Source organism: Erythrolamprus reginae, chromosome 1, assembly GCF_031021105.1.
Source record: "Erythrolamprus reginae isolate rEryReg1 chromosome 1, rEryReg1.hap1, whole genome shotgun sequence".
NCBI lineage: Eukaryota > Metazoa > Chordata > Lepidosauria > Squamata > Dipsadidae > Erythrolamprus > Erythrolamprus reginae.
In genome coordinates, this window is record NC_091950.1 from 297,611,958 (window position 1) to 297,634,220 (window position 22,263).

General features: G+C 43.1%; 1 protein-coding gene across 3 annotated transcripts in view; it reads right to left on the minus strand.

Annotated features, from left to right (window-relative positions):
• Positions 1-1,627: 1,627 nt before the first annotated feature.
• The window catches only part of SCML4 (Scm polycomb group protein like 4), a 63,333-nt gene continuing 42,697 nt past the window's right edge, over positions 1,628-22,263 (minus strand). For 2 of the 3 annotated variants that reach the window (XM_070739398.1, XM_070739392.1), the window contains exons 6-7: positions 17,230-17,375; positions 1,628-2,131 (exon numbers count right to left, since the gene is read on the minus strand). In XM_070739398.1, coding sequence (XP_070595499.1) covers positions 2,006-2,131; positions 17,230-17,375 — 272 coding nt within the window. In that variant the 3' untranslated portion in view covers positions 1,628-2,005. Of the gene's footprint in view, positions 2,132-17,229; positions 17,376-22,263 lie in introns of those variants that run through there. The other variant, XR_011558040.1, reaches the window with a different exon arrangement.

Below are 22,263 nucleotides of genomic sequence, written 5' to 3' on the forward strand. Positions count from 1 at the left end.
TATGTTATAAACCTGATGACATAGAAACATAGAAGACTGACGGCAGAAAAAGACCTCATGATCCATCTAGTGTGCCCTTATACTATTTTCTGTATTTTATCTTAGGATGGATATATGTTTATCCCAGGCATGTTTAAATCCAGTTACTGTGGATTTACCAACCACGTCTGCTGTAAGTTTGTTCCAAGCATCTACTACTCTTTCAGTAAAATAATATTTTCTCATGTTGCTTTTGATCTTTCCCCCAACTAACTTCAGATTGTGTCCCCTTGTTCTTGTGTGCACTTTCCTATTAAAAACACTTCCCTCCTGGACCTTATTTAACCCTTTAACATATTTAAATGTTTCGATCATATCCTCCCTTTCCCTTCTGTCCTCCAGACTATACAGATTGAGTTCATTAAGTCTTTCCTGATACGTTTTATGCTTAAGACCTTCCACCATTCCTGTAGCCCATCTTTGGACCCGTTCAATTTTGTCAATATCTTTTTGTAGGTGAGGTCTCCAGAACTGAACACAGTATTCCAAATGTGGTCTCACCAGCGCTCTGTATAGCGGGATCATAATCTCCCTCTTCCTGCTTGTTATACCTCTAGCTATGCAGCCAAGCATCCTACTTGCTTTCCCTACCGCCTGACTGCACTGTTCACCCATTTTGAGACTGTCAGAAATCACTACCCCTAAATCCTTCTCTTCTGAAGATTTTGCTAACACATAACTGCCAATGCAATGCTCAGAGTGAGGATTCCTTTTCCTCAAGTGCATTATTTTACATTTGGAAACATTAAACTGCAGTTTCCATTGCTTTGACCATTTATCTAGTAAAGCTAAATCATTTACCATATTACAGATGCCACCAGAAATATCAACCCTATTGCACACTTTAGAGTCATCGGCAAATAGGCAAACCTTCCCTACCAAACCTTCCCCTATGTCACTCACAAACATATTAAAAAGAATAGGACCCAGAACAGACCCTTGTGGCACACCGCTTGTAACCTGACTCTGCTCAGAATACTCGACGTTAACAATAACTCTCTGATGTCTACACTTCAGCCAGCTGCAAATCCATTGAACTATCCAGGGCTTAAGTCCAATCTTCGCTAATTTATCTATCAGCTCTTTATGTGGAACTGTATCAAAGGCTTTGCTGAAGTCCAGATAGGCAATATCTGTATGACTATGTAGGAAAGCCTATAATTTAGGGTAGCAAAGAAGAATCTGGGGTACGGCATACAGTTAGCTGTATAATCTGTTTACAGGCTGAATGCCATGTAAATATAATTAAATTCACAGTGTATCTCCCAATAAATGCACAATTTGTATCTTCATATTCTCAGAATATCCTGTGATCCTCCCAGGTCACTGGGCAATATATATAGATGGTCTCCTGTTAAAGGAATGCATGTGTGGTTACACAAAAGAATTGGATTATGAATGTGTTCGCAGATGCATGAATGTTGCTAGACTACAATTGATGACTGGCAGCTAAATGCATTCATCGATTCCAACTGAAAACCACTCTGTTTGAGGTGATATGAGAGCGCTTTGACTCCAATAGCAAATTCATAAGGTAAGTCGGCCAGGTGCAATGGCCAGATTTAAGTGAAGCAGCCCAGAAGAAAGTTTCCTAAAGCTTTTAAAATTTCTTCTTTTCTAAAAATTAGGGAAGATCTTTTGGCGTACATTTTTTTTTTATGATTACAAAAATAGGACTTAATAATAATAATGTTAACAATAACAATATGAATAATACAAAATAATTATAATTGTATACTTTTTTGGGGGAAAGGTATTCACACAAATAAACAAAACACGTCAGTCCCCCACCCTCCACTTCATTGAATTAAAATGGTGAAGATGAACACTTTTAGAAAGGCCAGGTTATCAGTACAAAACGGAGGAGAAGTAGCTTGGAAACGGATTATCTTTCCATAAGGCAACTTGTTACCTTTCGTCTACTTCCTTGATTTATATTGGAATTGTTTGGTCTTTTAAAAAAGCATCAGAACTTGGCTTGTTTCAATTTATCGATGTGATAACAGAGTTTGAGTGCTGGTCCCAGCTTCAGACCCAAATATTTCATGATCATGTCGCTTTTCAGTAGCAAGAGAGCATTGCCATCAATCTCCTAATACAAAAAGAAAGACAGAAGACGGAATGAAAAGCATAAATCATAATTTGGAACTGTGCTTGCAGAAGAAATAAAACAATTCGCTGCAATGCTGTAGGAAGAATTGACCCGCACATCTCTGACAATAGTAAACATGTTTGAGAAATTCAACAAAGTAGCACCTCAATTCCCGAATGTTCTGCCCTCCCAGGATTGGATCCATTTAAACTGAAGTACTGGTGAATTTTTTTTATTTAAAATTCGTTTATGAAACCTTGCCATGCCATGCAACATCTGGCAGAATACAAAATTAAAATGCCTTCCATAAAAATGTAAATGAACACAAAAGTAATGAAATCGCTGAATAATGAAACACCACCACCATGAAGAGACAAACACTAAACATGTGAGCATAAGTCTAAACTGAAGTCAAATTTCAGAAGCAGCTGTTGAATTTCTTGATGGTCTCCCTTTATTTATTTATTTAGTTATTTATTTAGTTAGTTAGTTAGTTAGTTAGTTAGTTAGTTAGTTAGTTAGTTAGTTAGTTAGTGTTGTGGTTAGCTCTGGCCCAGCTCCTGTCCCAAGGACTGTGGATGTGGGGGAGACATCCACATGCTGCAGGCCTGTTTTGGAATCTGATGATGAAGGCTCCTCTGACCAAGAAGACATGAGTGACAGGGAGGAGGAGAGTGGGGCAGACAGCTCAGAAGGAGATCAATTATCTAGCTCCTCCTTGGATTCAGAACAAGAGTTAATGATACAGCCACGCATGCGGAGAGCGATGCATAGGCAGCAACAACTGAGAGATTATTATCAAAGAAAATGAGGCCACCTGTGGTTGGGTGGGGCTGTGGTAATTAGTGAGGCTGCTATAAATAGCAGCCTGTGGGTTTGGCCATTGTGGAGGATTATCTGATCGTTGTGTTTCGTGACTGCTTTACTGACTTTGACTTTTTGTGTGCTGATTTTTCCCCGCTTTGAAACTAAACCAGAGCAAAGTGTGTTTCACTTTGTGAAAGAAGAAGGACTGTGAATTGCCTCACAGCTGCAAGCTGCAAGAACTGATAAGGGACTTGTACAAGCTGCAAGAACTGATAAGGGACTTGTACAAATTACCAGTTTGTTTGGAGACCAGTGCTCTTTGCTATACCAAAAGAGGGCTTAGGTTAAGTGAATTTTTCCTTATAAAGAACATTGTTTTGAATTTTCAAACGTGTGTGTGTCTGAAATTTGTACCTGTGAATTTTTGGGAGGAGTCTACCAGAGAGCCCAACAGAACAGTTAGTTAGTTAGTTAGTTAGTTAGTCCAATACACAATGAGGGTTTTAGTGGGTATACAGTATACAGTGGAACCCCGACATACGAGCTGCTCTACTTACGAGCTACTCGAGATAAGAGCTGGGAGAGGAGAGACATTTTTGTTCGTCTCCTGAGCTCAAATCCGAGATACGAGCCGAGAAGAGCCGGGCTGATTTACTTTCCTTCCTTACTTTCCGGAAGTTCGCCTTTGGCGTTTGGCTTCAGGAGTTAGCTCGCAAACGGCGCGGCTGTTTAAAAGGTCGCTGCCGGCCTGGGGGGCTTCCTCGCCCCCCACCGAACCCGGGTTGGGGGTTGGGGGGGGGGTTCTGGAAAGCCCCCCAGGCCGGCAGCGACCTTTTAAAACAGCCGCGCCGTTTGCGAGCTAACTCCTGAAGCCCAACGCCAAAGGCGAACTTCCGTGCCTCAGGAGGTAGCTCGCAAACGGCGCGGCTGTTTTAAAACGTCGCTGCCGGCCTGGGGGACTTTCCAGAACACCCCCAACCCCCAACCCGGGTTCGGTGGGGGGCTAGCAAGCCCCCCAGGCCGGCAGCGACGTTTTAAAACAGCCGCGCCATTTGCGAGCTATCTCCTGAAGCCCAACGCCAAAGGCGAACTTCCGTGCCTCAGGAGGTAGCTCGCAAACGGCGCGGCTGTTTTAAAACGTCGCTGCCGGCCTGGGGGACTTTCCAGAACACCCCCAACCCCCAACCCGGGTTCGGTGGGGGGCTAGCAAGCCCCCCAGGCCGGCAGCGACGTTTTAAAACAGCCGCGCCATTTGCGAGCTATCTCCTGAAGCCCAACGCCAAAGGCGAACTTCCGTGCCTCAGGAGGTAGCTCGCAAACGGCGCGGCTGTTTTAAAACGTCGCTGCCGGCCTGGGGGGCTTTCCAGAACACCCCCAACCCCCAACCCGGGTTCGGTGGGGGGCTAGCAAGCCCCCCAGGCCGGCAGCGACGTTTTAAAACAGCCGCGCCGTTTGCGAGCTATCTCCTGAAGCCCAACGCCAAAGGCGAACTTCCGTGCCTCAGGAGGTAGCTCGCAAACGGTGCGGCTGTTTTAAAACGTCGCTGCCGGCCTGGGGAGCTTTCCAGAACACCCCCAACCCCCAACCCGGGTTCGGTGGGGGGCTAGCAAGCCCCCCAGGCCGGCAGCGACGTTTTAAAACAGCCGCGCCGTTTGCGAGCTATCTCTTGAAGCCCAACGCCAAAGGCGAACTTCCGTGCCTCAGGAGGTAGCTCGCAAACGGCGCGGCTGTTTTAAAACGTCGCTGCCGGCCTGGGGGGCTTTCCAGAACACCCCCAACCCCCAACCCGGGTTCGGTGGGGGGCTAGCAAGCCCCCCAGGCTGGCAGCGACGTTTTAAAACAGCCGCGCCGTTTGCGAGCTAACTCCTGAAGCCCAACGCCAAAGGCGAACTTCCGTGCCTCAGGAGGTAGCTCGCAAACGGCGCGGCTGTTTTAAAACGTCGCTGCCGGCCTGGGGGGCTTGCTAGCCCCCCACCGAACCCAGGTTGGGGGTGTTCTGGAAAGCCCCCCAGGCCGGCAGCGACGTTTTAAAACAGCCGTGCCGCTTCTGAAGCCAAACGCCAAAGGCGAACTTCCGCGCCTCAGGAGTTAGCGGCAAAGTAACGTGAAGGATTGGAAAGCTGAAACCGCCCGGTTTCAGCTCCCCAATCCTCCACGTTACTTCGCTCCTGTCCTGGCTAAATCGTGTGGCAGCAAACATGCTTTGGGGGTTTGGCTGGGGGGGAGGGAGTTAGGAAGGTGCAAAGCAGGTTTGCTCCCACGGGGAAGGGAAAAGGCGGCGGCTTAAGCCCTTCCCTGTGCTTCGGAAGCCGCTGATGCGCCCCTCTGACGGCGTTCGGCGGCTTCCGAAGCACAGGGAAGGGCTTAAGCCGCCGCCTTTCACCTTCCCCGTGGAAGCGCCAGACCTGTTGTCTGCCCGGCCCAAGGCACGAAATCGCTGCTTATGCCGGGCGGCATTGCTTGTGTTCCAGGCGATCCGCCCGGCATAAGCAGCGGTTTCGTGCCTCGGGCCGGGCAGACAAGAGGTCTGGCGCTCCCACGGGGAAGGGGAAAGGCGGTGGCTTAAGCCCTTCCCGTGCGCCCCTCCGGAGGATCCCCATCCCGAGCGGAGCAGCCTGAGGGGTCCGGAGAAGCGAGCAATCCGGGAGTCCAGGACAGTTTTGCGCGAAAATGGCAGCAGGGGAAAATCGGCCGGGCTAACGGCCGCGGCTCAAAAAAGGTTGGGAAACACTGAGATAGAGAGAAAGTGAGAAAGAGAGAGTGAGAGAAAGAGGGGGAGAGAAAAAGAAAGAGAGAGGGGGGAGAGAGAGAAAGAGAGGGATAGAAAGAGAGAGAGAGTGAGAGATGCTCAGTGAGCCTTTCTTTGAAGTTGCCTTTCTTTCTTTCTTTCTTGCTCTTTTTCTTTCTCTCTTTTACCTTCCCTTCCTCTATTTCTTCTTTTCTTTCTCCTTCCCACCTTCTTCTCTCCCTCCCTCCCTTCACTCATTCCTCTCTTACTCTCCCCTTTCATAAGTTTCCTTGCTTTCTTCCTCTGTTCCTGTCCCTTCCCCTTCTTTCTTTCTTTCTTTCTTGCTCTTTTTCTTTCTCTCTTTTACCTTCCCTTCCTCTATTTCTTCTTTTCTTTCTCCTTCCCACCTTCTTCCCTCCCTCCCTCCCTTCACTCATTCCTCTCTTACTCTCCCCTTTCATAAGTTTCCTTGCTTCCTTCCTCTGTTCCTGTCCCTTCCCCCTTTCTTTCTTTCTTTCTTGCTCTTTTTCTTTCTCTCTTTTACCTTCCCTTCCTCTATTTCTTCTTTTCTTTCTCCTTCCCACCTTCTTCCCTCCCTCCCTCCCTTCACTCATTCCTCTCTTACTCTCCCCTTTCATAAGTTTCCTTGCTTCCTTCCTCTGTTCCAGTCCCTTCCCCCTTTCTTTCTTTCTTTCTTTCTTTCTTTCTCTTTTTCTTTCTCTCTTTTACCTTCCCTTCCTCTGTTTCTTCTTTTCTTTCTCCTTCCCACCTTCTTCCCTCCCTCCCTCCCTTCACTCATTCCTCTCTTACTCTCCCCTTTCATAAGTTTCCTTGCTTCCTTCCTCTGTTCCTGTCCCTTCCCTCTTTCCTTCCTTCCTTCCCACCCTCCATCCATTCATTCACCCATTCCTCTCTTGATCGCTTAAAGCCGGTCCCTGGTGCAAAAAGGGTTGGGGACCTCTGTCCTACAGGATTGGGTGGCAGAGAAGTTGAACATATGTAAATTTAAAAGTTTAAGAAAGTTTACAAGTTAAGTGAAAGAAACTTCATTATTCATTTATATGTACATGTACATTTCTTCATTAAAAACATGTCTTTCTGCATAATTTAGACTAACTTTGTGAGTTTTTTGAGGGCTGGAACCAATTAAAATTATTTACATTAATTCCTATGGGGAAAAGTTGTTCGAGATAAGAGCAGCTCGACTTAAGAGCCCAGGTCCGGAACGAATTAAACTCGTATCTCGAGGTACCACTGTATCTATATACACATAGTAAAATACATGATGAAGGTTATAGAGGAGATACTCATAGTAAAATATATCTTAAAAATAATAGAAAAGAAGGAATAGGAATAGAGCATATCAATGAAAGAATAAAAGAAGAGATATAGGAATAGAAGAAAGGTATAGGAGATATAGGAGAGCAATAGGACAGGGGATGGAAGGCACTCTAGTACACTTGTACTCGCCCCTTCCATCAAGTCCTCTGAGTACAGAGCCAGTGTCAGGTGTTCTGTTCTTGGTGGACTACGTAGTCACAAGGAAATATGATCTTTCACAACAGCAGCAGCAGCAACTACAAACTAACAAATCAGGTAATAGGGATGGGAACTTCTACAAGCACCCAATAGCGAAAGCGCTTAGATTTATATATCGCTTCATAGTGTTTTACAGCCCGTTCTAAGTTGTTTATACAGTCAGCATATTGCCCCCAACAATATGGGCCCACATTTTACCGGCCTTGGGAGATAGAAGAGTCACCCTTAAACTGGTCAGAATTGAACTCCTGGCAGCCGGCAGAATTAGCCTTCAATACTGCATTCTGACCACTGTGCCACCAAGGCTTTTATGCTCAGAGTCGGCAGACTAAGAACGGCAAAGGAAAGGACTTTTAACTAATGCACTAAAGCAAACTGGTTCAAAAATGAACTATAAAAGCTGCCTCTTTCAGGATCTTTGCAGGAGATGTCAAAAAAAAAAGTCAAGATGGCAACCTTGGTTGCACTACTGAACCTCTGTCCTCTTTTTATATGTTCTGTGTCTGTAATCAGATAAGTGGGGTGGAGACTTCAAGTCTCATGGTTGTCACCAGACACAAAACATGCTTGGCCAGTTACAATAAGACAAGCTTCTATTACATTTGAAAGACTGTGGAGATAATGACCTAAGTCCTAGAGCCCACTGCAACAACATTGCCCAAGAGGCTTTAAGAGTTGTTAACCTAATCCTTCGCAGCTACTTCTCTGGCAATTTTGAACTGCTAACAAGAGCTTAGAAAAGATTTGTCAGACCAATCCTAGAATACAGCTCGCCTGTAGGGAACACACATTGCATATCTAACATTAGATTATCTACGGTTGACCTATCCAGATTCCTAAGAGGTCAGTAAGAGGCGAGTAAAAGTGCACTAGAGTGCCTTCTGTCCCCTGTCCTATTGCTCTCCTATATCTCCTATTCCTTTCTTCTATTTCTATATCTCTTCTTCTATTCTTTCATTGATATGTTCTATTATTATATCTTCTTTTCTATTATTTCTTAGATATATTTTATTATGAGTATCTCCTCTATAACCTTCATCATGTATTTTACTATGTATATATATATATACCCACTAAAACCCTCATTGTGTATTGGACAAAATAAATAAATAAATAAAAAATAAATAAAACACAATTGAGAGAGTCCAGAAATATTTCACAAGAAGAGGCCTTCATTCCTCCTCTCACAACAAAATACCTTACTCCGCCAGACTTGAAATTCTTGGTTTAGACAACTTACAACTCCGTTGTCTCCGTTCCAACTTAATTATAGTTCATAAAATCATATTATTATTATTTTATTTTTATTATTATTTATTAGATTTGTATGCCGCCCCTCTCCGTAGACTCAGGGTGGCATATACCAAAATGTCCTACCTGTTAATGACTACTTCACCTTCAACCACAACAACACACGAGCACGAAATCGATTTAAACTAAATGTTAACCGCTCCAAACTTGACTGCAAAAAATACGACTTCAGCAACAGAGTAATCAACGCCTGGAATGCACTACCTGATTCTGTGGTTTCTACTCCTAACCCCAAAACCTTTAACCTTAGACTATCTACAATTGACCTCTCCCCCTTTCTAAGAGGTCTGTAAGGGGCGTGCATAAGCGCAGCACTGTGCCTACCGTCCCTGTCCTATTGTCTTCTTTTGTTACTTTTTATCATTACTTATCTAATGTTTAATGTGTACAAATTATCACCCTATAATTGTTTAACAAGATAAATAAAATAAAAATAAAATAATAATGAAATAATATCCACAGTGCAAAAAGTGTCCTCTTCGTGAAATGGGAAATTGTAACCCCTAGTAAAAACAGGAAGGACAGGGAGCCCTTACCAGCTAGTTCCAGAGCCCAGGCAGAGGCAAAAATAAGTTCTCACAGCCAGGAGGATCATGCATAGTCCTAAAGCCCCCATGTTTCTTGTAAAGAGAATGTATTTCTCAGATGCTCCTCTCCATGTTTCACTTGCTGGGATCTCCTTCATTAAAGGTACATTGCATCAACTAGAAAATCTAGGGTGCGTTGCAATCCAAAAGACAACTAAATAACCACTCAGCGAGCTGGGGTTAATGTAAAAAGCTCGGGAGAATTTTGTAAAGCAGAAACAGCACGCCAGGCAGTGATTGAGTACATATTCTTCCATCACAGGCTTGGTTCATTTATAAAGCTGAACTATATTAATCATTTCGGGGGTGGTTTATAATGGTCACCGGAGCTCAATAAGATGCGTTGCCTTCTCAAACTCTGCTGTGAGGCTGCAAAAGTATAAAGCAACTGGAAATGTTTCATGTTGCTTTATTACAATCTAATCCTGTGAACACTGACTGTCAGGTTTAATATTTCAAGGGTGGTGTAAAGCTCTCCGAAAGAGCCCAATAACCAACGCAAACAAGCTCTAAATCACAAGGCTGACTTTGCTGTGGCTTCTTAAAGTGTAAAACATTCTGCTTGGTAATTGAACAGAAATGGAAGGATTGTTTTGCCATCTCTCCCGCCCCCCCCTCCACCACCTCTTTGCTCTGTTTTTAAAACAACTGGAAAGGCAAACTTTATTCTGCCCTGCAGTATTATCACTCTATTAAAGGAGATGTAAACTAATTGGAAATAAAGCTAAAATAATCTATGCAAAGTGTTATTTTATTTATTTATTTATTTATTTATTCATTATTAGATTTGTATGACTCCCCTCTCCGCAGACTTATTTATTATTATTTATTAGATTTGTATGACTCCCCTCTCTGCAGACTTATTTATTTATTAATTATATTTATTATATTTATTATATTTATTATATTTATTATATTTATTATATTTATTATATTTATTTATTTATTTATTTATTTATTAGATTTGTATGACTCCCCTCTCCGCAGGCTTCTCTCTCTCTCTCTCTCTCTCTCTCTCTCTCTCTCTCTCTCTCTCTATCTATCTATCTATCTTATTTATTTAATTTGACTTCTATGCCACCCAATCCCAAAGGACTCAGGGCAGCTCACAACAATATAAAATTACAAATAACAATAACAATAAAAAGAAGTCAAAGGAAAAAAATTCTAAAATCCTAATTAAAACTTAAAAAACAATTCAACAACACATGTACTAGTCATTCATACCAAATTCAAACATATGGCCAAGCTAGTGGTTGATTTAAGGCCCCCAGGCCTGCCAGCATCTTTGTAACCTTACGAAAAGCTAGCAGGGTGGGGCCGTACAGACCTCGGGGGCGGGAGTTGATTCCATAAAGTCAGGGCAGCAACAGGGAAGGCCCTCCCTCGTGGTCCCCCCAACCTGCACTGTTTAGCTGATGGGACCTGGAGGAGACCAACCCTGTGCGCTCTATTTGGTCTCTGGCAGGTATGTGGCAGGAGATGGTCCCTTAAAAAATCTGTCCCGCTCACGTCCTGCCAATTAGTCATGGACCCAGAGGATGCAGAGACAGTAAGGTGTCCTGTGTTCCTGGCACTCGAGACTGACAGCGAAGAGGACATGTTGTCAGAGGCTGAAGAAAAACCAGGGCCTTCTGCACTTCCTGAGATGAGTGACTCAGGAGAAGAGGAGGAGCTTCTTATTGATGCTAGGATTTGCAGGGCCTCTAGGAGGCATGAGTGGTTACTCAGAAGGAGGTTTACTCATGAGTAGCACTGCTGACTAATGAGCCACACCCTCGGGGTTTTTAAGAAGGTTAACATGCTGCTTCTGTGCAGAGAAGTAGGAACTAGCATAGAAACATAGAAGACTGATGGCAGAAACAGACCTCATGGTCCATCTAGTCTGCCCTTATACTGTACTATTTCCTGTATTTTATCTTAGGATGGATATATGTTTATCCCAGGCATGTTTAAATTCAGTTACTGTGGATTTACCAACCGCGTTTGTTCTAAGCATCTACTATTCTTTCAGTAAAATAATATTTTCTCACTTACTTCTAATCTTTCCCCCAAGTAACCTCAGATTGTGCCCCCTTGTCCTTGTGTTCACTTTCCTATTAAAAACACTTCTCTCCTGAACCTTATTTAACCCTTTAACATTTTTAAATGCATCTAGTTTCCAGTGCTTGTTTCTTCGACTTGTGATTTAAAGAGACACATTCTGGGTTTTCTGAGGAGCTACGGGCTTCCACCTAACTTCTGATCATCTCCGCTTCTAAATATTATTCCAGTTGGGTAATTATTGTCATGCTTATCTCTTTTTGGGACTTTAGCCAGCTGATAAGACTTTGTAAGTAGTACAGCAAAGCCGTTAAAAGATTTTAGTTTCATTTTGAAAAGACTTTAACTTCTTGTACATAGTAAAATCCTCTATTATTTAAAACCGGTGGTGTACATATGACTTCTGGGGGTGCTCGGTTCTGGAACAGAACACAGAGATGGTTGGGTCTCAACAAATACGTATGCTTTCAGTTCTATGCATTTTTGGAGGATGCGGTTCCAGTTCTGAATGAACAGGTTAAATCTGTCTTCATTCAAAAGCTGCACTTTCTCTTCTGTATTAATTTTTCGGTCCCAAATCAGAATTCAGTGAGAATTCTATTGCATCAAAATCTCACTTTTGGGTTGACTTTCTTATTTGTTAGTTAGCTTGATGGCTTCAATTTTTAACTGTACCCATGAACTCTGTTTCCACACTCAACCACCATTTGTTTTACATACAGCTTTTTGAACAAGTCACAAGTGATTTAAGTTTATACAATATACTAAGCTCTACATCCTGGCTTAGAAACAATGGGCAGAGTTTAAATATCCTAAGCTGTGACTGTTGCGCTCAACCATTATTTGAACCCAGCCGAAACTTTCCCCTTATTGTTCTACTTCTCCTTTGAAAGTGCATTGATTGGGTTTGACATCATGCGAAAATGTTTTGGATAAAAATCTAAAACTGACTTGAACAAATCACTTCTAAAACGATCCTCTTAAAGCCAGAACTCTTTTTTACTAGGCATCTTTAGGAAAAGACTACAAAAAAGACAGGTACATAATTTTATACATTTTAACAGCAGCCAGAATCATATACACCCAATATTGGGAAATGGAATCCCTTTATTTTTTGAGCAGTGTATATTTAATAAAGATTATTTCTTTAAACAAAAAAGAAAGTGCATTGATTGGCCCAACCGGCAAGGAATATCTACTGAATGTAGGGATTTAGGATCCGATCAATTTCCGGTCACAATTCAAAGTGTTGGTTATGACCTATAAAGCCCTTCATGGCATCGGACCAGAATATCTCTGAGACTGCCTTCTGCTGCACGAATCCCAGTGACCGATTAGGTCCCACAGAGTGGGCCTTCTCCGGGTCCCGTCAACTAAACGATGTCGTTTGGCGGGCCCCAGGGGAAGAGCCTTCTCTGTGGTGGCCCCGACTCTCTGGAACCAGCTCCCCCTAGAGATTAGAACTGCCCCCACCCTCCTTGCCTTTCGTAAACTCCTCAAAACCCACCTTTGTCGTCAGGCATGGGGGAACTGAGATATCTCCCCTGAGCCTATACAATTTATGTATGGTATGTTTGTATGTATGTCTGTTTAATAATGGGGTTTTTAAAATATTTTAAATTGTGAATTATTAGATTTGTTATGAACTGTTTTATTGTGTTATGAGCCGCCCTGAGTCTACGGAGAGGGGCGGCATACAAATCTAATAAATAATAATAATAATAATAATAATAATAATAATAATAATAATAATAATAATAATCTGGTGAAGATCAGCCATCCCAAGAGTAATGAAGCATGCCATAATTAAGACATGCAATGTTGATATCACGGATGCTGTTTTCAGTATATACATTGCTGATCTCTCTCTGTTGTGATAAGTTAAATGAATCATTCTTCTCATTGGACAGTGGTGGAGTGTCACAGTCAAATTAGCTGAATGCAAGAAAGGGACGTCAGGAGCTGGGAATGTCAGCAGCATTCAGGACATCAGTTTAAATGATGCACCTGCACTTTAAAATGATTTAACATGCTGAAAACTGTGGTTAAGGTTAATGGAGTAATCACTTGTCTCTCACCTCTGGTGTCTTCTCGTTAATCCAGTTTAGCTATGAAGGTTAACAATTGCTTAGAAATGAGTAATTCAAAGGCATAATTGAGCTGAATAGGGTGATAGTTTTAATCAACTACTAGACCTCTTGTACATTTCCCTGCGAAGCTGGCTGAATTATAAGCAGGAGGTGAGCGAGTGCCGGAGTGCGGGCGGGGTGGGGGTGGGGAGGATTTAAAACCAACGTATCTTTGTAATCTCATCTTTCTTACAAAGGATTGTTATTCTTCAAAAATGCTAGGAAGCCTAGCTGTTGGATACTCTTCTGACTGAAACCGAAAAGCCAAAACAAGATTTACCCATTAATCTAGCAGTTGGTTGTCCAGCAGACTTTTTTCCCCACAACAACTGAAGTAGCATTTCTGGGGAGTGCACAAATAAATGGTTCTGCCATTCGATTCTCCTGCAATTGACCCTCAGCAGCAGGCTGCTTGGCTGGTCTCCGGCTAAGGCCACTGATAATTGGAATCAAGGATTGCTAAATGCATATATTTGTAAAACATCACATGATCTTTATTTTTCTTTCCTTTGTTCCACACTGAATCATTTCAGCACGCAGCGCTAATCTTAAACTTTGGTATGCAAGGCAACATCAAAATCATTAAAACATTCCACAAGTCATTCTAAGATTTATGGCTAGTCAGAGTTAGCCCAGAGTCATAAAAACTGCAGTTAAAAGCACACAAGGCATAGCTTACATTCGGAGATGCTTGAAAAACCCTCAATTTTTCTCAACGGCAGATTGACGACTCAACTCTTCTCTTCCGCTGACACCCAGACATGACTAATTAATTAATTAATTAACCCATTCCTCTCCTTAATATTTCTTCCCTGACACTTGCTCTCTTCGCCGCTGCAAGCGTCTGAAATAAGGATTTACCCATCTAGCATCTACTTCTTCTTCACTTGAATCTGAACCCATAGAACTGTTCTGTTGTTGGTCTCCTACTTCTTCTGCCTCTATTATTATTATTATTATTATTATTATTATTATTATTATTATTATTATTATTTATTGGATTTGTAAGCCGCCCCTCTCCATAGACTCGGGGCGGCTAACAACAGTAATAAAAAACATCATGCAAATCCAATACTAAAAACAACTAAAATACCCTTATTATAAAACTAAACATCTATATAACAAACATACCATGCATAAATTATAAAGGTTTAGGGGGAAAGTATGTCTCAATTCCCCCATGCCTGAATCAGGCCCTACCACTAATTCATAACCATTTTCTGAATCAGAATCTGAAAAATCCCCAAACTGAACAGTATACACCAGAGGTCCCCAACCGCCGGTCCGCGGACCGGGACCGGGCCGTTGGAGTTTTTCAGCCGGTCCGCGGCGCCAGGGCCCCCTCGGCCTTTCCGCACCACCAGCGGCGCTCCCCCCGCCAGCCAGCCAAGCCCCGCGCCCGCCGGAACCGGCTCCTCGCTCTCCCCCCGCCGCCCGCCGCGTTTGCAGGAGGTGGGGAGGGTCGGGCAGCCCGCCAAGGCCAGAAGGGATGCTGCTGCCCCCCCTTCCCTCTCTCCGCCCGCCGCTGCGCGTCCCAAAAACAAAGGTTTTTGTCAGCGGAGGCCACCACCACCACCCGACATAGGGCGCCGTGGCCGCCACCCCCTGCCCTGTTTTTTTTCCCCAGCCGCTGGAGAGCGGCATCTCTGCCTTGCGCGCGCCCCTTCTCGCCCGCGCTTCCTTGTAAAAGCTCTCCCCCCCAAGTCTTATCCCCCCCTCCGCCCCATGGCCGGGCAAGACCAGCCCTACGCGTTGACATCAGCCTGGCTGGCTCCACGCGAGGAGGCCAGCCTGTCCGCAAGCAGCCCGAGGAACTCAGAGGTCTGGAGGCGCCGGCGGAGCGGAGAGAAGCCCCCGCTAGGCTGCGCGCTCCGGTCTTTCCTCGGCCCTTCGGAAGGATCGCGCGCCTCTTCTTCCTCCTCGTTTCTTGGTCCCCATCCTCCTTTCTACTTTCTCCCCCTTCTCTTCCTAGCCCACTCGGAATATTCAAAATAAGAAAAACCTTTGCCGGCGAAGGTTTTTCTTATTTTGAATATTCCGAGTGGGCTAGCAGGGGGATAGGGAGCGCCCCCGACATTGAACATCACCTTCGCCGCCCCCGCCTCTCCTGCAACCCCCTTGCTGAGAGCCTGGGACGAAAGTGCTCTCGCAAAGGTGAGGCGGGCAGGGCGTGCGCGCGTCACCGCTGAGAAGAACGGAGAGAGAACGAGAGTGAGAGCAACAGACAGCAAGATAGAGAGAAAGTGAGAAAGAGAGAGTGAGAGAAAGGGGGGGAGAAAGAGATAGCAAGAGAGAGAGAACAAGAGAGAGAAAGAGCGTGAGAAAGAAAACAAGAGAGAAAGAGTGAGAGAGAGAGAGAAAGCAAAAGAGACAGAAAGAAAACAAGAGAGAGAAAGTGAGAAGAAGAGAGAGAAAGAGGGGGAGAGAGAGAGAAAGAGAGGGGGGGGGAGAGAAAGAGAGGGAGAGGGAGAAAGAGAGGGAAAGCGGGAGAGATAGCAAGAGAGGGAGAGAGAGAAAGAGAGGGAAAGGGGGAGAGAGGGGGGAGAGAAAGAGAGAGGGAGAGAGAGAGGAGAGAAAGGAAGAGGAGAGAAAGGAAGAGAAAGAAAGAAAGAGGGATAGAAAGAGAGAGTGAAAGATGCTCAGTGAGCCTTTCTTTGAAGTTGCCTTTCTTTCTCTTTCTTGCTTTCTTTCTTGCTCTTTTTCTTTCTCTCTTTTACCTTTCCTTCCTCTATTTCTTCTTTTCTTTCTCCTTCCTACCTTCTTCCCTCCCTCCCTCCCTTCAGTCCTTCCTCTCTTACTCTCCCCTTTCATAAGTTTCCTTGCTTCCTTCCTCTGTTCCTGTCCCTTCCCCCTTTCTTTCTTTCCTTCCTTCCCTCCCTCCATTTCTTGCTTTCCTTTTCCTTCCTCCCTTCTTTCCTCCCTCATTCCCTTCTTTCACTCCTTCCTCTCTTACTCTCCCCTTTCACACCTTTCTTTGCTTCCTTTTCACCCTTCTTCTGTTCCTCTCCCTTCCCTCTTTCCTTCCTTCCCACCCTCCGTCCATCCATTCACCCATTCCTCTCTTGATCGCCCCTTTTACGGCGCCGCTGACAGCTAGCTCCCCCCCCCCCACCGGGCCATGGAAAACTGGTCTAGCTTAAAGCCGGTCCCTGGTGCAAAAAAGGTTGGGGACCTCTGGATACACAACACCCCTGGAGTCCTTCTTTAGCTGTAACTGAGCCGGGGTGGTGCAGCAGGTAGAGTGCTGTACTGCAGGCCATTGAAGCTGACTGTAGATCTATGGGTCAGCGGTTCAAATCTCATCACCGGCTCACGGTTGACTCAGCCTTCCATCCTTCCGAGGTGGGTAAAATGAGGACCTGGATTGTGGGGGCAATATGCTGGCTCTGTTAAAAAGTGCTATTGCTAACATGTTGTAAGCCACCCTGAATCTAAGCAGAAGAGCGGCATAAAAATCGAATAAATAAATAAAATAAATAAATAAATAAACATGCTTTAGATCTTCTCTGAATACATCCAAGCCCCACTTCAGGCTCTCTAAGATATGAGTGCCATCAAGTTTTGCGTGAGATCTGGGTTCAGTATTTCTCAACTTTGGCTACTTGAAGATGCATGGACTTCAACTCCCAGAATTCCTATGCTGGCTGGGGAATGCATGGACTTCAACTCCCAGAATTCCTACACTGGCTGGGGAATTCTAGGAGTTGAACTTCACGCAAACACTGCCCTGGATGAATTCTATTTCCCTGTAGGAAGACTCACTTTGACTAATTTTTGTCAGCTGTCCAATTTATTTTATTTTTATTTATTTATTTTATTAGATTTATAAAGCCGCCCAACTCCTGATGGACTCATCAGGATTTCAATTTACATTGGTTCAAGTACAGACCAAAGCAATTGGTTAGAAGGTTAAATTTGGATCTTGTCCCTTGTCGCAGAATGCATCCTACGTACATGTTTTCTGAAGAGTTCCACGTGGGGTCCTAAAGCATGAGGATCCGCGTCTTTAACGAACCATACCACGTCATCAACAGTCCAGGTCAAAGGGTTTTTGCTTGTGGGTCTTGTGCCGTCCTGTCTTTCTGGAGATGGACTGGAGGCTATAGGGGTGAAGTAGCAATCAGTGGGAGAGAATAACACATGACAATTCATTCACTCTTTCAACAGTAGCGCGTCAGGTCCAACCAGCCCTACTGAACAATTTGAAGTCTATATAACAGTGGTGGCGAACCTATGGCACGTGTGCCACAGGTGGGCAATCCAAGCCATATCTGAAGGCACACGAGGTGTTGCTCTATTTCAGCTCCATCAGCTAATAGAGACAAACATAAAAGGCATTGGAGAAGTCACAGACCAACATTGCTAGAGAATTCTAAGCTGTCCATCCTTGTTTTAAAATTCAACTCTTAATTTCTACCCAGAATAACCATGAATGACTGGCTGGGAATTCTGGGAATTGTAATCCCAATCAGCGGCAGGTTGCACCTAACTGCATAACGGTGTGCTGTGCACACATCCTTCTGATTCGGGCATGCACAGGAAGCAAACATACACTGAAATATCATGGGGGGACACTCGCATGCACTTGCAATTTTGTGCTTCTGCACATGCGCAGAAGCAAAAAAACCACAAGAAACCTCATGTTCCCTTGCAAAATTTGGCTTTTGTGCATGCGCAGGAAGAAAAATAGGCCCAAAAATTAAGAGAGAGAAAAAAGATAATGCCACCCAATGGACCAGCGAAGACGGCACAGGAGTGGTTAGGCGCAGATTGCACAATCTGGCAGCCACTAGCAGAATGGAGTTGCCTAGCACACCTGTAGGAACCCACCATAGATCCTGTTGTGGTTAGCTCTACCCCAGCTCCTGCCCCAAGGACTGTGGATATGGGGAAGACATCCACATGCTGAAGGCCTGTTTTGCCCCCGGTGGAATCTGCTGATGAAGGCTCCTCTGACCAAGAAGACATGAGTGACAGGGAGGAGGAGAGTGTGGCAGACAGCTCAGAAGGAGATCAATTATCTAGCTCCTCCTTGGATTCAGAACAAGAGTTAATGATACAGCCATGCATGCAGAGACTGATGCATAGGCAACAACTGAGAGATTATTATCAAAGAAAATGAGGCCACCTGTAGTTGGGTGGGGCTGTGGTAATTAGTGAGGCTGCTATAAATAGCAGCCTGTGGGTTTGGCCATTGTGGAGGATTATCTGATCTTTGTGTTTCGTGACTGCTTTACTGACTTTGACCTTTTGTGTGCTGATTTCCCCCCGCTTTGAAACTAAACCAGAGCAAAGTCTGTTTCACTTTGTGAAAGAAGAAGGACTGTGAATTGCCTCACAGCTGCAAGCTAAGTATCACAGAACTGATAAGGGACTTGTACCAGTTTGCTTGGAGACCAGTGCTCTTTGCTATACCAATAGAGGACTTAGTTTAAGTGAATTTTCATTATAAAGAACATTGTTTTGAATTTTTAAACGTGTGTGTGTCTGAAATTTGTACCTGTGAATTTTTGGGAGGAGTCTACCAGAGAGCCCGACAGAACAGATCCCAACACATCCAAACATACCAGCCTAGAAAATCCACTCTTGGCAATGCACTAATGTCATTCCCCCAAACTAAACTATTTTATAGGATTTTTAAATAGATATAATGTCACAGAATCACCAATCTTTGTGAGATTTAACCCCTGGAAAAGACTCCTGAAATGAGAAATCTCGCCAGATTTCAGGTAATTTGGGGGAGGAATCCGGGGCCTGAAAACAATGATCAATCTCTGTTTTACAATTATGTAAAGTAAAGGTGAGGAACCCATAGCACTCATGAAAATGCTATGTGTGGACTTCATAGAAACATGGAAACGTAGAAGATTGATGGCAGAAAAAGACCTCATGGTCCATCTAGTCTGCCCCTATACCATTTCCTGTATTTTATCTTAGGATGGATATATGTTTATCCCAGGCATGTTTAAACTCAGTTACTGTGGATTTACCAACCACGTCTGCTGGAAGTTTGTTCCAAGCATCTACTACTCTTTCAGTAAAATAATATTTTCTCATGTTGCTTCTGATCTTTCCCCCAACTAACCTCAGATTGTGCCCCCTTGTTCTTGTGTTCACTTTCCTATTAAAAACACTTCCCTCCTGAACCTTATTTAACCCTTTAACATATTTAAATGTTTTGATCATGTCCTCCCGTTCTGTCTTCCAGACTATACAAATTGAGTTCATTAAGTCTTTCCTGATAAGTTTTATGCTTAAGACCTTCCACCATTTTTTATTGATTGATTGATTTTGTCCAATACACAATGAGGGTTTTAGTGGGTATACACATAGTAAAATACATAATGAAGGCTATAGAGGATATACCGATAGTAAAATATATCTAAGAAAGAAGAGAAGATGTAGGAATAAAGCATATCAATGAAAGAATAGAACAAGAGATATAGGAATAGAAGAAAGGTATAGGAGAGATAGGAGAGCAATAGTACAGGGGACAGAAGGCACTCTAGTTCACTTGTACTTGCCCCTTACTGACCTCTTAGAAATCTGGATAATCTAAGGGTAACGTTTTGGGGGTTTGGGGATGACAGTATGGAGTCCAGTAATGAGTTCCACGCTTCAACAGCTCAGTTACTGAAGTCATATTTTTTGCAGTCAAGTTTGGAGCGGTTAATATTATCAATATCTTTTTGTAGGTGAAGTCTCCAGAACTGAACACAGTATTCCAAATGTGGTCTCACCAGTGCTCTATATAGCGGGATCACAATTTCCCTCTTCCTGCTTGTTATACCTCTAGCTATGCAGCCAAGCATTCTACTCGCTTTCCCTACTGCCTGACCGCACTGTTCACCCATTTTGAGACTGTCAGAAATCACTACTCCTAAATCCTTCTCTTCTGAAGTTTTTGCTAACACAGAACTGCCAATACAATACTCAGATTCAGGATTCTTTTTCTCCAAGTGCATTATTTTACATTTGGAAACATTAAACTGCAGTTTCCAGAATTCTGGGAGATGAAGTCCACATATCTTAAAGTCTCCAAGATTGAGGGAGGCTGGTTTAGACATTCAGTAGTTAAGGATGAAGGATGGTGAGCATTTTAATTCAGCAATAACTGAATAGCTGCAACTTGCTTATTTATTAATATCTAAGGCTGATATACCAACCTAAAATGGTTGTGGCAGAACGTGGCATAGTATGTTATGCGAATCCAATCAATTAGTTACCTATAGTTAATTAAACTATGGATTTCCTTAGAACACAGCCTATACTTTCTTCTGATAAGATCTTTCTTAGTGTTTAGTGTAAGTACAATTCTATGCCTACAACGTATCTAAAAAAGCAGTAACATTTAAATTAGCTCAGCCATTGATTTTTATACATATTTTGCTTTATTGCTATTTCATATCATCTTTCAATTAAATTCCAAGGAACTTGCATTCAGTGTAGATCATTCTCACTTTATCACTTCACTGTCATTTTCATCCAGATAATGTTGAAATTCAGATAATATATGAAATGACAGCTTCATTCAATCTTTTGCGATGGCATCCCAATTGGGACTGAGATATTTTCATAGCCCATTTAAGGTAATCCAAGTGGACATGTGTTATTTATAGGGCCATAATCATGTTACTTTTTGTGTCCATTTCTGTCTGATAAATGCACAATGTGTCTTGCACATTTATATTTCTGTTTTAATGCTATAGTTATATCTTTGCAGTTAGTTTGTCCCTTCCCTCATTTCTTATTTGATCTCTTAAACTAACCTATAAAGCCCTACATGGCATAGGACCAGATTATCTCCGAGACCGACTTCTTCTGCATGAATCCCAGCGACCGATGAAGTCTCACAGAGTTGGTCTCCTTAGGGTCCCGTCGACCAAACAATGTCAGCTGGCGGGACCTAGGGGAAGAGCCTTCTCTGTGGGGGCCCCGGCCCTCTAGAATCAGCTCCCCAGAGATTCGTACTGCCCCTGCCCTCCTTGCCTTCCGAAAAAGTTTAAAAACTCATCTTTGCCATCAGGCCTGGGGTTCCTTAGACCTTCCCCCCTGACTGATGAATGCTTAGTTTGACTGCTGAATGGATGATATTGATAGTTTTTAATTAGAATTTTAATTGTTTTTTAAGGTATAATTGGATTGTTATTATTGTTTCCTGTTTTTCTGTACATGCTGTGAGCCGCCCCGAGTCCTCGGAGAGGGGCGGCGTATAAATCCAATTAATTAATTAATTAATTAATTAATTAATTAATTAAATAAATAAATAAATAAATAAATAAATAAATAAATAAATAAATAAATAAATAAATAAATAAATAACCCAGAAAATAAATTCCATAAAAAGCCTTCCAGGAGAATTTTGGACTCGCATCATAAAGAGTTTAAGAAACTAAATTCAACATCATGAAGTGAGTTATAATTGATAGTCAACAGAACTAATGTAGATCTGGTTGGCACCACTCTTCTTCATGAATATTGTATGCAGTTATTTTTTGTTATTTTTTTTTCTTGCTGTAGGAGTTCTTCCTGTATATAAATCCTGCATTTATGCATCTGAAATTATTCACACCAGGGATTAAATACATTAATAACAATCTCATCTCCCACATGTCATAGGTATCCTAGGGCACTTGTCATCAGAATTAATCAAGATGATAAAGAATACTCAAATTACAAAGAGAGAGGACTGTTTGCCACCAATAATTACCCATAAAGATCATAATTTAGATAAAATCCAATTTCCTGGCTTTGGCAGGTGGGAAGGAAAAATGCAAATGAACTATGGGGTGCTTAAAAACTTAGAAAGCATTTCAAAAAGAAAGGGAACCTATTTATCCACTCTTAAACAGTGTACACAGAAACATGATAACATCAACTAGCAGATTTAGATTTACATAAACACCCGTTATTGGGAATCAGAAGCTGCAGGAAGTTAGAATTTAGCAACTTGACTCATAGCATTTCAAGAGTTCCCATTAATGCTGC